General features: G+C 49.7%; 1 protein-coding gene across 1 annotated transcript in view; it reads left to right on the top strand.

Moving 5' to 3' along the window:
• The first annotated feature begins 2301 nt into the window (after nucleotides 1-2301).
• The window catches only part of LOC104125351 (ankyrin repeat domain-containing protein 40), a 17265-nt gene continuing 7396 nt past the window's right edge, over nucleotides 2302-12170 (top strand). Inside the window, exon 1 of the mRNA XM_035893388.1 lies at nucleotides 2302-2601. Within this exon, the coding sequence (XP_035749281.1) occupies nucleotides 2302-2601 (300 nt within the window). The remainder of the gene's footprint in view (nucleotides 2602-12170) is intronic.

Raw genomic sequence — 12170 nt, 5'->3', positions numbered from 1 at the left:
TAGTCACCTCAAACGTTGGGTCCACACTTGGCACAGCAGAGAGGGGCAGGGGCGTCCCATAGGAGCTTGGGGAAAAGGCATAGCAATTGTCATTAATGACAATGCTGGTTTTGTCAGGTCACCAGACTAACATTACAAATGAGGCACAGGGAACTTGTGTTAACTGAGAAATCGGGCTTTCAGCAAAACTTTCGCATGGGAAGCCTCTTAGGGAATCAAATCCTGGCCTAATCCAATGGAAACTGGACAGACGCTGTGCCCATCCGACTCCCATCGCTCCAGGAACAGGGAGTGCTCAGCCCCGTGAAGGATCAGTCCCTTGGCCACTTGAACATAGCCGGGAGAGAGAGGAAAACAGCACCATAAATCTCCCCATGAATGCGGGCAGGCAGCTCCTGAGGTCAGAGGAGGCAGCGAGGACTCTGTGTAACCCTCGACAGCTGCCCCGTCCCTGCCAGGACATCCCAGACATGCTGTCACCCAACCCGAGGAGCACACCCTGGAGGGGACACCAGTACGCGGGCTGCCCCGGGTTGGCCTGGGGACAGTGGGGACCTCAGTTGTCCCAGCAGGGATAGCCAAGCTCTCTCTGCCTGACTAATGCCCTCAGAACCTCCTGGGTTTCATTGAGGTTTCTTGTCTGGTGTAAATTAGTTGAGCTCCACTGACCTCAAAGGATCTGACTGGGGTCTCCAGAACAACACCAACTGATGCCAGCTGTGAATCGGGGTCTTTGTCAAGGTTCTTGGGCATAGTTTTTCTGTTCTTTCTTGTTTATAAAGCATCACTCACTTTTTTTCTACAAATCTATTATGAACACCAAACTTACAGCTTATCTTGTCTCTTCCACGTCAGATGCTAATGTGATAAGAATCTTCCCAAATGAGTTCAAGCCTTGGAATAAACCCTGCTACTACCCCAAAATCCCCTTTCTGACCAAGGTATTGATCTGAGTTGGTTGGATGGTGAGCTGGGATGAGCTTTCTCTGCATCTCAGATGGACAAACCTGAGCCGTGATGGCACAAAGCAACATCCCAGATCTGCTCCAGCAGCGGGGACACGAGGTCTGTGCTCCACCGATGTCCCTCCAATAGTACACCACCATCCTGAAAAGCCCTCCTAGGATGCCCAGGGTCCTGGTTAGGGCCGATCATCTAGAATTGGCTTAACTGTTGCTGGGGTTTGTAAATGATAATTTCTTTGCCCTTTTTCTTACCCTTCCCAAGCTCCTATGGGATGTCCCTGCTCTTTTCTGCTCTGCCAAGTGTTGACCCCTTCTAACTGAGGAGGGGAACGGGATTCTCTGATGCTCTGGACAGTATAGCTGTGTTGGGTTTTTTTCTTAAACTACCGTTAAAGGAACAGCAAACTGTTGGTCGTATTTATTAGGCAAAACGAGCAATCCTCATCTGGAGTTACTCAGCGGATGGTGGATTGATTTGCTGGTTTTATTGTGGAAGAGCTCTTGGCAGGAGCCGTCACTCTGCGATGTTAAACCTCCCCTCTCCCATTGATCCCTGCCTCGGCAATGGGGCCCTTCCAGATTCAGCCTCTCGTGCTGTCTGGGCCTGCCGCCACTCGCAGCCCGTTTTGCCAACACAAACACAAGCCACCCCCTCCCCAGGCACGGCTGTGATTCATCGCTGCCGGGTGGTGCCTCGCTGGCTGCAGCATCGAGAGCCCTAACGCGAGGGCTCACGGCCGGAGCGGGCGCTCCCTGTGCTGGGGGTGCAATGGATGCAGCTCCCACCACCGGGACAGGCAAGCCCGGGAGTTGCAGGTTGGACCTGCGTGCCTCTGCTGGACCTCTTCTGCCTTTAAGTTTAGCTTAAAGCAAAGACTCTGGGCCTTGAGGCCTCCCTCCTTCTGCACGCAGGGCGCAGCAGGACCCAGTACTAACTCCCTGTGCCGCCCAGGCCAGCGATCTGCCCCTGCTTCCCAGCAATCTGCCCCTGCTTCCCAAGAGGGGACTGAAGCCAGCCCTGCCTGCAGGGACCTGGGCATGCAGGCAGCCCCGGGGGCTCTGCTTCAGCCCCACCACCAGAGCTCACGGTCCCTAGGTGCCTCCTTGTCACTGCACAGCTACAAATGTAATGCCTGAACAGAAAAGTGCTTAAAAAAACCCTGTCTCATTTAGAAAACAATAGTGTTCCAGGCTGTATGTAAAGCTTATTGCGCTTAAAGCTGATAGCCAGACATTTGAGAGGGAACGTCACTGCCAGATCCCTTTTGGAGCACGGCTGCCAACCGCTTGCCTCAACCAGTAACATTGCTTCCAAACCCACACAGAAATCCAGAAGATGCCTCGGGACCTCGGATTTAGCTTGCTTCGGTCTGCAAAGGGACGAATCTTCCCCTTTGAGCGCTGCCCCGCTCCCAAGAACCTCGGCAGGACCTGCTCAGCATCTGGGGGCCGCCGGGAAGCCCAGCCCGGACGCCTTTCCACCACCTCAGAAGGGTGGGCCGTGAGGTTGGCCGAGCGAGCAGGATTTTTTGGCACCGTGCGACGCACCTCCGAACATCAAAGCAAAGGCAAAGGCTGCGCTGGCCACATGCTTCGGAAGCACATGCGTACGAGCAGGGGCAGATTTGGGCTGAAGGTATGCAACAGTAATCGAGTGCCTGGGTCCTATTTTCAGGGCCATTTGTATGCATAATTAGCGGTGAAAGCATGTTTCAGTTCCCCCTAGTTAAGATTTTTGTCAGGGTTCCCTGTAAGCACCCATAACTAACAAGTGCTGGTTTCGACTTCCGAAATAACCCATCTGAGCAGATGACAGCGTGTACGGATCGGCTCGGGGAACCAGGGACATGTTTAGAGCAGCGATTGCTCACCGAAATGAGCCGCTGTTTATGTGCATTCTGCCTCACGCGCAGATGCTCAGTAAGCAGAAGTTAATGTAGTTAGACAAAAGGGCTCACTTTGGGGGGAAAAATCAATAATGTCAGGGAGTTTATTACAGGGTTATGGGCCACCTGCTAGAACTCAGCATTAGGCCGGCATTACGCTGTGTTTCGGTGAGAGCTGATGGCATTGCACTCAGACAAGGCTAGCGCCAGAATTATTATTTTATGCCTCGGCAGATGGCTTCTGCTCGGGGGTTTTATCTTTGAGTGCAGGCATACGACTAATCATCATTTGCTTTCTCTTTCTCTGCTAGCGTAAGCTGGGCAGGAAGCAATTGCCAGTTTGATGATGGTTCATTATTGCTAGGTTTATTCTGTCTGAAACAGCACAGCAAGAGGCAAAGAGGGTACAAAGGAAGATAATCAACCAGTTATCAGTGAGATATGGGGAAAAGCTGGGCTCAGGGGCTTGTCTGTCACCGGCCCATCTCTTGCTCTCTCTCTTTCAGAGGCAAAGCTTTAGATATCCATGGATAATTCGGGGAGGCCATGGACTTGGTATCTTTGGATTGTCAAGACTGCAAAGGTCAAATGTTGGGAATGGGTTCATCCTGCTGTAGAGCAGCAGGGTCTAAGTCACTGCCCAAAGCCCCTTCCAGCCCTGTTCTTTGTCACCCTCAATGTGGAGCGAGACCTGCTCCGTCAGTTAAGCTTTTAGTTAAGGAAACCTGGGATCCATGGCGCAACCTGGGAAGGAATCACAGCCACCGTGGCGTCATTGCACGGCCTACACTCTTCATGTCAGGCCCCCTCAGTTATCCACTTGCACGGTGTGCCGGCTGGACAAGGGTACCACTGCACCACACGGACGCACGGCTGCAGCAGAGAGGCTTGAGCACCCCCACTTTGTTGCAGGTTTTAGTAACTAGGGGTTCATTTCAGTGACTTTAGGAAACTGGCACCAAATCCACAGCGTGCAAATGGAGACGTTCCCAAGCCTTACAGCACTGCTGTGCCTGTATAAGCCATAGAGTGCTAACCTCAGTCTTGAACCAGTACATTCGTTGTTGTTGTTGATCTTCCTTTTTTCTGCTTGGTTCCAGCTTGATTTGAATGAAAGCTCAGAATAAAAGTGAGGTGTGGGCCTGGCAGATGCTCAGGCCGAGTGCTCAGCACATCTTTCACCAAAGCTGGTGATGTTTCTCCAGGAACGTGCGTTAATTTAGTTAATGTACTGCTGCGGGAGGCTAATGAATATTATTAAACCCATTGCACAGATTCACTTCAGTCTGCAGATGACCCTAATTTAACCTCCCTTATTTACTTTTAGGAATTTAAAGCTGGAAGGAAATCACTTGCTGAGATTCCCACAGCAACAGCCGTGAAAGGTTGGAGTCCCGAGACCCTGCTCCAACCCCATGGGCACCATTTGCTTGTCAAAAACCTAATTCAGTATAGAGATATCACATTGCTTTTGTTTGTGATGAGATTCAACTGAAATAAATAGTAAGGTTTTAACCTGCTGTGGTAATTTTAATTTAAACCCCTCCCAGCTCTCATCTTTCTTCCTTGAAAACCCAGAGTTTCTCCAGGTTTGTACTACAAGCCTTAATCCCCCGTGACTGCAGTGAAGGTATCAGCTCACCGTCACTCTGAGCTGAGCCTCTTGGGAAGTTTATGAACCTTTCAGTGGATGAGGTCTGAGCTGAGAGTTCCTGAGGTGAGCTAAAACTGCTGCAGATTTGCCTGGTTTTGTTCTTCGTTGTGAGACATCACCGAACGAGTGAATCTGTTGAAGTTTGGAAGCCCTCGCTGGGGCTGGGAGCCTCTCCAGGAGATGCAGAGCAGCTCCCAGTGACTTGGCTTTTCCTCAGGCAACAAGTGCTGGCTTCTCCAGACAACCTGGAAGTCCCAGAGCTCCTCAGAGGGTTTGGTATCCAAAACTTAGCTATAAACAATAATTAATTTTCACAAAATGGAACTATTTCTATTCCTACAAATATCATGAAATCCTTTCAGTGTCAATTCCGTCTTCTTGGAATTTAAATCTAAATTAGGACAAAATTCTTTTTAACTGAAGAGTTATTGCCTTCGTTTGGCATTGCTGCTTGTCAGCAGTCCTGGCTGTCACACAGTCCCTGTCCTCTGCCCATGATCAGAGCATGACCCCTGCCAGAAGCAGACCCTGCCCGGTCAGTTGGGCACGTTACCAGCCTTGCCAAAGGCGAAGGGTTTTGTTTCAGTTTGCCCTGGGTACTCTTTTACCACCAGATGCAAGACATCATATGGTCTGCATTGCTCGGAACCAGATGACGGCCATCAGAAAGAGTCAGTACATCTCTTCTGGGCCACTGACACCGTAACTCGAAATGCCCGAAGACAACGAAATGCAGATCTGGTATAAACAGGGTGCTCCCCTCCTGGCATTCATTCGGCAGCAGCTCTGAACACAGGCTAGGGATGCGAGCGATGGCTGCAAAGCAGCGATGATCTCCTTCCATTACCTTTAGAGCAGCAAGCCAGTCCGGCCTGCCCTGGCAACGGGATGTTTGTCTGCATTTAACGGCTTTTTTTCGTTGTTGCTCTTTCTGGTATCAGCTAATTCAATGTACAGTTTTATTTTGATCTTTTATTGTTTGCAGTGTGAGGAGTCCACCTGCAGCCTACATCATAGCAGGGTTCACCGAGATGCGGCACTTTCTTTTCCACGGCAGTTTTGAAGATAACCGCTCCTTGATTGCCTGATGCGATGGTGGCCGATGGCCGGCAGAGCGATTGTAGGTAATGTTTAAGAGATTCACATGGTTTAATCGTTATAATTTTCCTGTGCCTCTAGGGCCTGCACTTCAGGCTCGTTGCGTTACCTAACCAATTGCTAGGATTGTGTTTTAATGATGGACGCAGCAGGCTGCCTTTGAGCAGGGAGGTACAAAGGAACGGGAGCATCGTTAGAGGTGAGCGTTTCAAACACGTTCTCTAATGGCCTGATTTTTCTCTGATTGAAGTCGACGGTAAATATTCTGCTGACTTCAAAGGGGAGTGGGGTAAGGTTACAGCCAAACACGCTTGGAAATCCCACCCAGTGCTTGATTTTTCTTGACCTGAAGGCCAGTTGAGTCAGCTCTGCTTCCATAAATGAGCTTTCAGGAGTCCTGTAAAAGCCACCAGAGTGATTTTAGCCCTGGGTTCACATGGTAGCAGCATGTGAACTGCGGGAAATCTAGAGGACAATTCAGCCCTCCCGGGTTCTGACTTCTCTTCTGCAGATGTCCGGCTGGCATCGCTCTTGCTCTTTCCGCGTTGACTGTGGGAAAGTTTAGGGCAATGGGATTCCTAATTAGGTACTTCAGTTCGGTGGGGTGAACTCCTGCAGTGAGACGGGAGGATTTGGGGTACCCCCCCCCAAAACCTTGAGCTTTGCTGTGCGTCAGCCATGATAACAAGGCTGGCCTACGCTCCTGGAGAATCTTTACATCATCTCTGCAACCCATGGCGTGAGCTGTGACTTTGTCTCTCCCCATCACAAAGAAAATGGTCGTGAATCCATTTTTCTTTTGTGTTTCTTCTTTTGTAATTTTACACATTTTTCTTTTGCGTTTCTTTAACACTGTAGTTGCAAAGCCCTATGCAGGGTGGAGAAATCAGACTTTTCCATACGTTTCCAAACATTTCCATAAACTAATTTCCTTTTAAAATCAATCAGATTTGTTGATATGGAATTGTTTCCCACACGGGATCCGTTCCTATCTCTGCCACTGACTTATTCCATGAGCGTAGACCACTTAGTCCCTCTGTGCCACAGCTTCCACCTCTCTGAAGGGGAGCACAAAGCTCACAAGTGGGTCAACGACACCAGTTTGTCTTTTAAATCCCTCCTTCTTGCTGTTGCCACAAAAGTGATGTGTGAGTGTGAGGTGTGATCTGCTGCAACCCCAAAACTGTCTGAAAAAAATGACAGATGCAAAAATTGTATCTATAGCCATGTTCGCGTGCCTTAAACTGCAGCTTAAGCACAACCCTTTCTAGCTCACGCACATACTTCCTTTTTTTTTTTAACTTTGCCACGGCTATAAACCGAACACCGTTACTGCTTCAGAACTTGGTTTGTACTTTCTCAGCTCCTTCCCGATTTCTTTGAGGAATCTGGCGTACCAATGGCCATAGAAAACCAGGTTAGTGCACAGTAGAGGCTTTCATGGCCACTAATCTTGATGACAAAATTATTTGAACAAACACTTCTTGTGTCACCAATATATATTATGTAAAACCTTGTGACTTTGATTATGTGCCTATAATACAGATTAGTCTGTTTGGGTGTTTGGTGCTGACCTCCAATAAGCTCCTAAAGTATTAGCAAGAATTTGCAAGTGACAGGCAGGCAGAGGTGCTGTTCTGCCTAATCCCATTCTCAAAACTCTGACTGTATGTCTGAACAGTTTCTGCTGCTTTCCTTAAGGCACCGGGTTATTTCTTCCTCTGCACCCTCCCAACTGCCTTTGTCCTTCTCTCCACTGCTTTGATGTATCACAAGTGTTGGAAGATTTAGCTAACCTTATGGATTAGAGCCAGGAAGACAGCGAGAACAAATTTAGAATAGGAGGCAGAGAATGTACCAGCTGGGAGGTGATGCTGTCAATCTCCATGGAGACCTCTTTAGTTACAGCTTTGCTAATTACTCTGTTGAATTGTATAGCGTCTGGTTGAAAGCCCATCCAAGTCAACAGAGAGTTTCTAATTGACTGGCCGTGTCTCAGGACCATGAAGAGTGCACAGGGCATAGCCTGTGCTACGTAAGTGTAACCGGTTATGATTTGCATTTCTGGCTTTCTCCTTGATGGCCAAAACACAACCTAGGGAGAATCCAGACACCTTGATCCAGTCTTCTGCATGGGGCCAGCTTTTTCTAAAGAAAAAAAGCCTTGCAGAAACAAATGTAGACCTCGTCTTTGCAAAATAATCTTTTTCTTAGGTATGCAGGTGAACCATCTCCATCATCTCATTAACAGCATGTGCACTCCCCATAGGAGCCAGCTCCTGCAGGAGATGAACTGGGGCAAGATCCACACAAGCCTTTTGGCTCCGAACACCCAGATAGGACATGGCCTTATGCAGGAGTCGGGCAACTACATCCATTTGCCCCATGTCCCCAGGATGAGCCTGTTTCATGGCTCGGGAGAGCAAAGTGAGGGACTACAGACCTGGGCAGAGAGAAATGCAGCCAGATGTCTGGAGAAAAAGCAAAGGCGGGCCCTTTTCTGCTCAGTTTTCTGGGTTTGGACGTCTCGCAGCTCAGAGGGGACTCGGCACAAGCCTGGGGACTCTACCCACAACCGCAACACAAGCAACAACAACCCTCAGGGGGAGAAGTTTGGATCCACGGCAGTGCAGCTCAGGCTTGTCATTACTTGAAGCCAAACTGGCTTTAGACACTAATCCACTGAACAATTTCCAGTTGTTATCAAAATCTATTGGACTTCTTAACCATGAGTCCCTGAGCTGATGTACCACCCCCCTCAGGTTCCAGTTCTCCGACTTGTTTGTTCAGAAATTATTTATTTGTCCTACAAATAGGAACAATGTTAAATTAACAAATGAAAACAAGATCAGTCGCACACCGTGCCTGATTTCCAAATGGATTTGGCTGCCTGAGCAGATCCTTCCCCTGCAGATAACCATTCTCCCAAATATCAATGCCGCTTTCCAGCCCCCCCCCATCAAATTTGGCTCCATGCTGCAGGCGCAGGCATCTGTGTGCATGTGTGTGTGCTCACACCTCCTGAAAAATCTCCTTCTTAGGCAGCCAGCTTCCCCTCGAGTCCCTGCGGGATGCTCTGCAGGGCTGAAAACCCATGGGATAAGTGGTTGCACTGTGATTCAGGGATGCTCCAGGTGGCTCAGACCCGTCCTCAATCCCAGCCCTCTGTACACTATCAGTGCTGCAATTCCTGCCTGGTGATTTGGTGAAAAGAGCCATGATTTAAAGTCAAAAGAAAAGTGAAGTTCCCTGCAACTGTGCAATTCATTATAAGGCTTGATTTAGCTCATCAAGAACAGGGTAACGAAAGGAAGGGCCCCAGACACCTCGCCTCATGTGCTCGTCTTGCCTGACACTAGACGGCTGGAAATGATCGGGTTCAAGGCTCGTTACCCTCAGCTCCTTTGACAGTAGGTAGGACACAATAGGCATCTCCAGAGGATGATTTGTCTGCACTATTCTTAGACACCTGCCCCGGGATGAGGTGAATCAGGCTCTGTGCTGCATGTTTCTTCCCATGGGCACAAAGTGAGCGCTGGGTGACGCAGGCTCAGACTTCATAACGTGGAGCTTCAAGTTTATCCTAAAATTCATCTACAAACTCTCACACGGGGACTTCCATGAGGCCAGCACAAAACCTGGTGTAACAGAAACTGCTTCTCCCTGTGACTTTGACTTTGCTGAGACCACCTCCTCCGCATTCAAACATCCAATGAAAGGCTCAAAGTGAGCAGCGTAAACTAGTTTAAACCTAGGTGAATGTTGGGCTTGACTCTTAGTTCATTCCGTCTTTATTCTCCACCAGTCCTGTCATTTCCCTGAGCCTTAATGCCATAGCAGCTTTAAATCTGTCTGTATGTGTATGTACATTAATGTCTAAGGTTTCTGACTATCCTTAAATCTTGCTTCTAATACCCTTACACAAGCACAGGGTTGGCTGAAATTGCCAGAAACATTATTTTGGTGGGTTGGGTGGGGACTGGGTGTTTCAGATATGAACAATATGTACGGCTGTATCACTGTGTAACTGGGAATTAAGCCTTTAAAGAAATGTTTAATAATGATTTTAAATGACTAAGAACTTGGTTAAAGAAGTTGGGGAATGAAACCTGAAATGCAAAGGGAGTGAAAAACTTCGTAAGCCTTAAAAAAAAACAGAAGCAAAGACCAGACAGACCATGGTTTCTCCAAAAAAGGAGAAAAGAACCAATCCAGAGGTTCAGTCACAGTCAGAAGCTTGCAAAAAAACAGATATTAAAACTAAACCAATAAAATCTGGAAAATTTGCTGTGAGGACAAAGAATGGCCCAACTCTCCCTTGTGGTGACTCCAAGCAGCAGCGGGATGTCCCAGCACGTAACGGCTAAGCACGGGCTCTGCGCTGCCAGGCATGCCTCGGCGCTCCCACCGACGCTCGCAGGCCGAGGCTGGCGGACACGGTTCCCCCTCGAGTGGTGAAGGCACAGGGAGCACTGAGCACCTGTAAATCACAGGGAAAACAAAATATCACTGATCTAATTTAGGAGGCACACTTGGGAGGCGAAGTGACTGCTCGCTTTTGCTCAGCCCAGCCATGAGGACGCAGCAGCGGGTGCGATTCCCAGCAGCTTCCAAAGGGGATGGCCAGTCCTCTGCTGGCACCTGCCTCCGTGCATCCAGCTCGGCTCAGTAGGGAGAGGGATGCACGTGTGCCCCGCACAAGGACAGGCACCGCGGGGGCTTGCCAAGCGCGGGCACAAACCCAGCTGCCACATGGGACAGGGAAGGAAGGAGCAGAGGATGAGCACGTTCGTGTTGTTGCTCGGGTTTGGTGTGTGCAGCACTAGTGCCAACGAACGGGGAGGGGGCAATGCGTGCGAGAGGTCTGAGGCTCCGCACTTGAGGCACAAACAGGAGGGCTCATGGCGGCAGCGGGGAGTTTTGAGTCAAGTGAACTCGCTCCTAATCCTCTTCTTCACAGTCTTTCTTGAGGGAGAAAATCTTATGACCCGGGGGAGAAGTACGTTGTGTAACTAAGCAATGGTGAAGCCGAGCTGCATTTAACAGGGCTTGGCACAAGCACGACAGGGTAGGATACTCATCCCGAGAGAGCGTGAGAGAGACCATCTCAGTGCATCGCCTGCCGGCTTCGAGTCCTTAAAAGCCCTGGTGTGGCCTTGGGAGAGGAGCTCAAGTGGGGGGGTGGGGGTGGGAGGGAAGAAGAAAAAAAGCCCCATAACCCTAAAGAAATCAGCTCACTGCGCGGGGCTTCCCTGCGGTTGTTGTTGAAGCATTGCGTAACGTCCCTTTGCACTGCGCAGAGCTTTGAAATCCACAGGATCAAAGCGGTATGGAGACACTATGGATGTGCCGAGATACATTTAAAGGCATTTTACAATTATAGCAAGAAGCACAAAGCCACGCTTCGGGCTCCTCTTGCTGTTCCACCGTGACATCTAGTGGCACCGCGCAGTTCTACTGATGAACCAGGGCGCGTGTTTCTGGTTGTAGGCCTACTCTTGCCCTCGTCTCCTGGACAGCTGCTCCCCATCGGACAGAGCGATGTCACGTACGGCGTTGGAAAAGGCTGGTTTGCCACTTTGTCCTATTGGATTCTTCCAGATTTAACAAGTTGGGATTTAAAGCTTTCACAGTGTGCAAGAGAGCGTTCCGCTGCCTAGGAGATATTGCCAGGTCTCCACATTTGTGTGCCTTGTCTTTGTTTCACAACTTTATGCCACAGGTGCTGAAAACAAACAAAAGGGACCATGGCTTAAAAAGTGTGATGATTTAAGGCAGCTTTTATTGAAAAAGGACGTGAGTTAAAATAAGAAGATCCGGGTCACAGCAGTGTCCGGTTGAAGGCCGGTCTTCCAGGTGTCCGAGGTCTGAATTTGCGGTTGTCACTGGGTAAATCTCGTTTGCGAACCATTCTCTAAATCGAATTGCTTCTCACACAGTCGGTTGGGTCTTTTGGTAGGAGCCGGGCAAAAATTTTTGCTCAGCCTGTTGCGTGAGATCAACAGCATGTGAGCTGGTGTCAACAAAATGCCACTGAGTCACAGCGTAACCTTTGTCACGCCAGTTACAAATGTCACCGCGGCTTGTGCGTGTCCCTGCTGCGCTCACGGGGGCGGCTGCGGGGATGCTGGGCGCTCGCTTAGGGCAAGAGAAGGGCTAGCCTGCGGGCCTCAGCCTCTCCCGACTGATTAAAAGGAAGATGATTGACTGCAACCCGAGTCCTAAATTAAACGGCAGGTTAAAAATAATGTCACTAATGAGAAGAGAAAGCAATACAAGAGAGGCAATGAAAAAAACCCAACACAACCCGGCTTAGTGCAAATTTCTCATTGGTGGCAGACACTGATGCCAAAATAGAAACGCTGGAGTTAAAAAGAGCTCCTCAGAACACACCGCAGTGATTTAATTAAGAGCGCGAGCAACGCGCCGGAGAGGGAAGGGCTGGGAATTAGGGGCACCAGGGCTGGGGGTGCCTGGGGAACCCCGAGAGCGTTTCGCTCCCAGCCCACGGCCTCCTGGTCCCCGCCCGGCCCCAGCCCACGGCGGGCCCCCCCCCCCAACGCCCGG

This window comes from Egretta garzetta, unplaced genomic scaffold (genome assembly GCF_000687185.1).
Source record: "Egretta garzetta isolate BGI_Z169 unplaced genomic scaffold, ASM68718v1 scaffold34, whole genome shotgun sequence".
In the NCBI taxonomy this organism is placed as follows: domain Eukaryota; kingdom Metazoa; phylum Chordata; class Aves; order Pelecaniformes; family Ardeidae; genus Egretta; species Egretta garzetta.
Note: the sequence above shows the minus strand (reverse complement) of the source record. Positions and strands in the feature narration are given on the sequence as shown.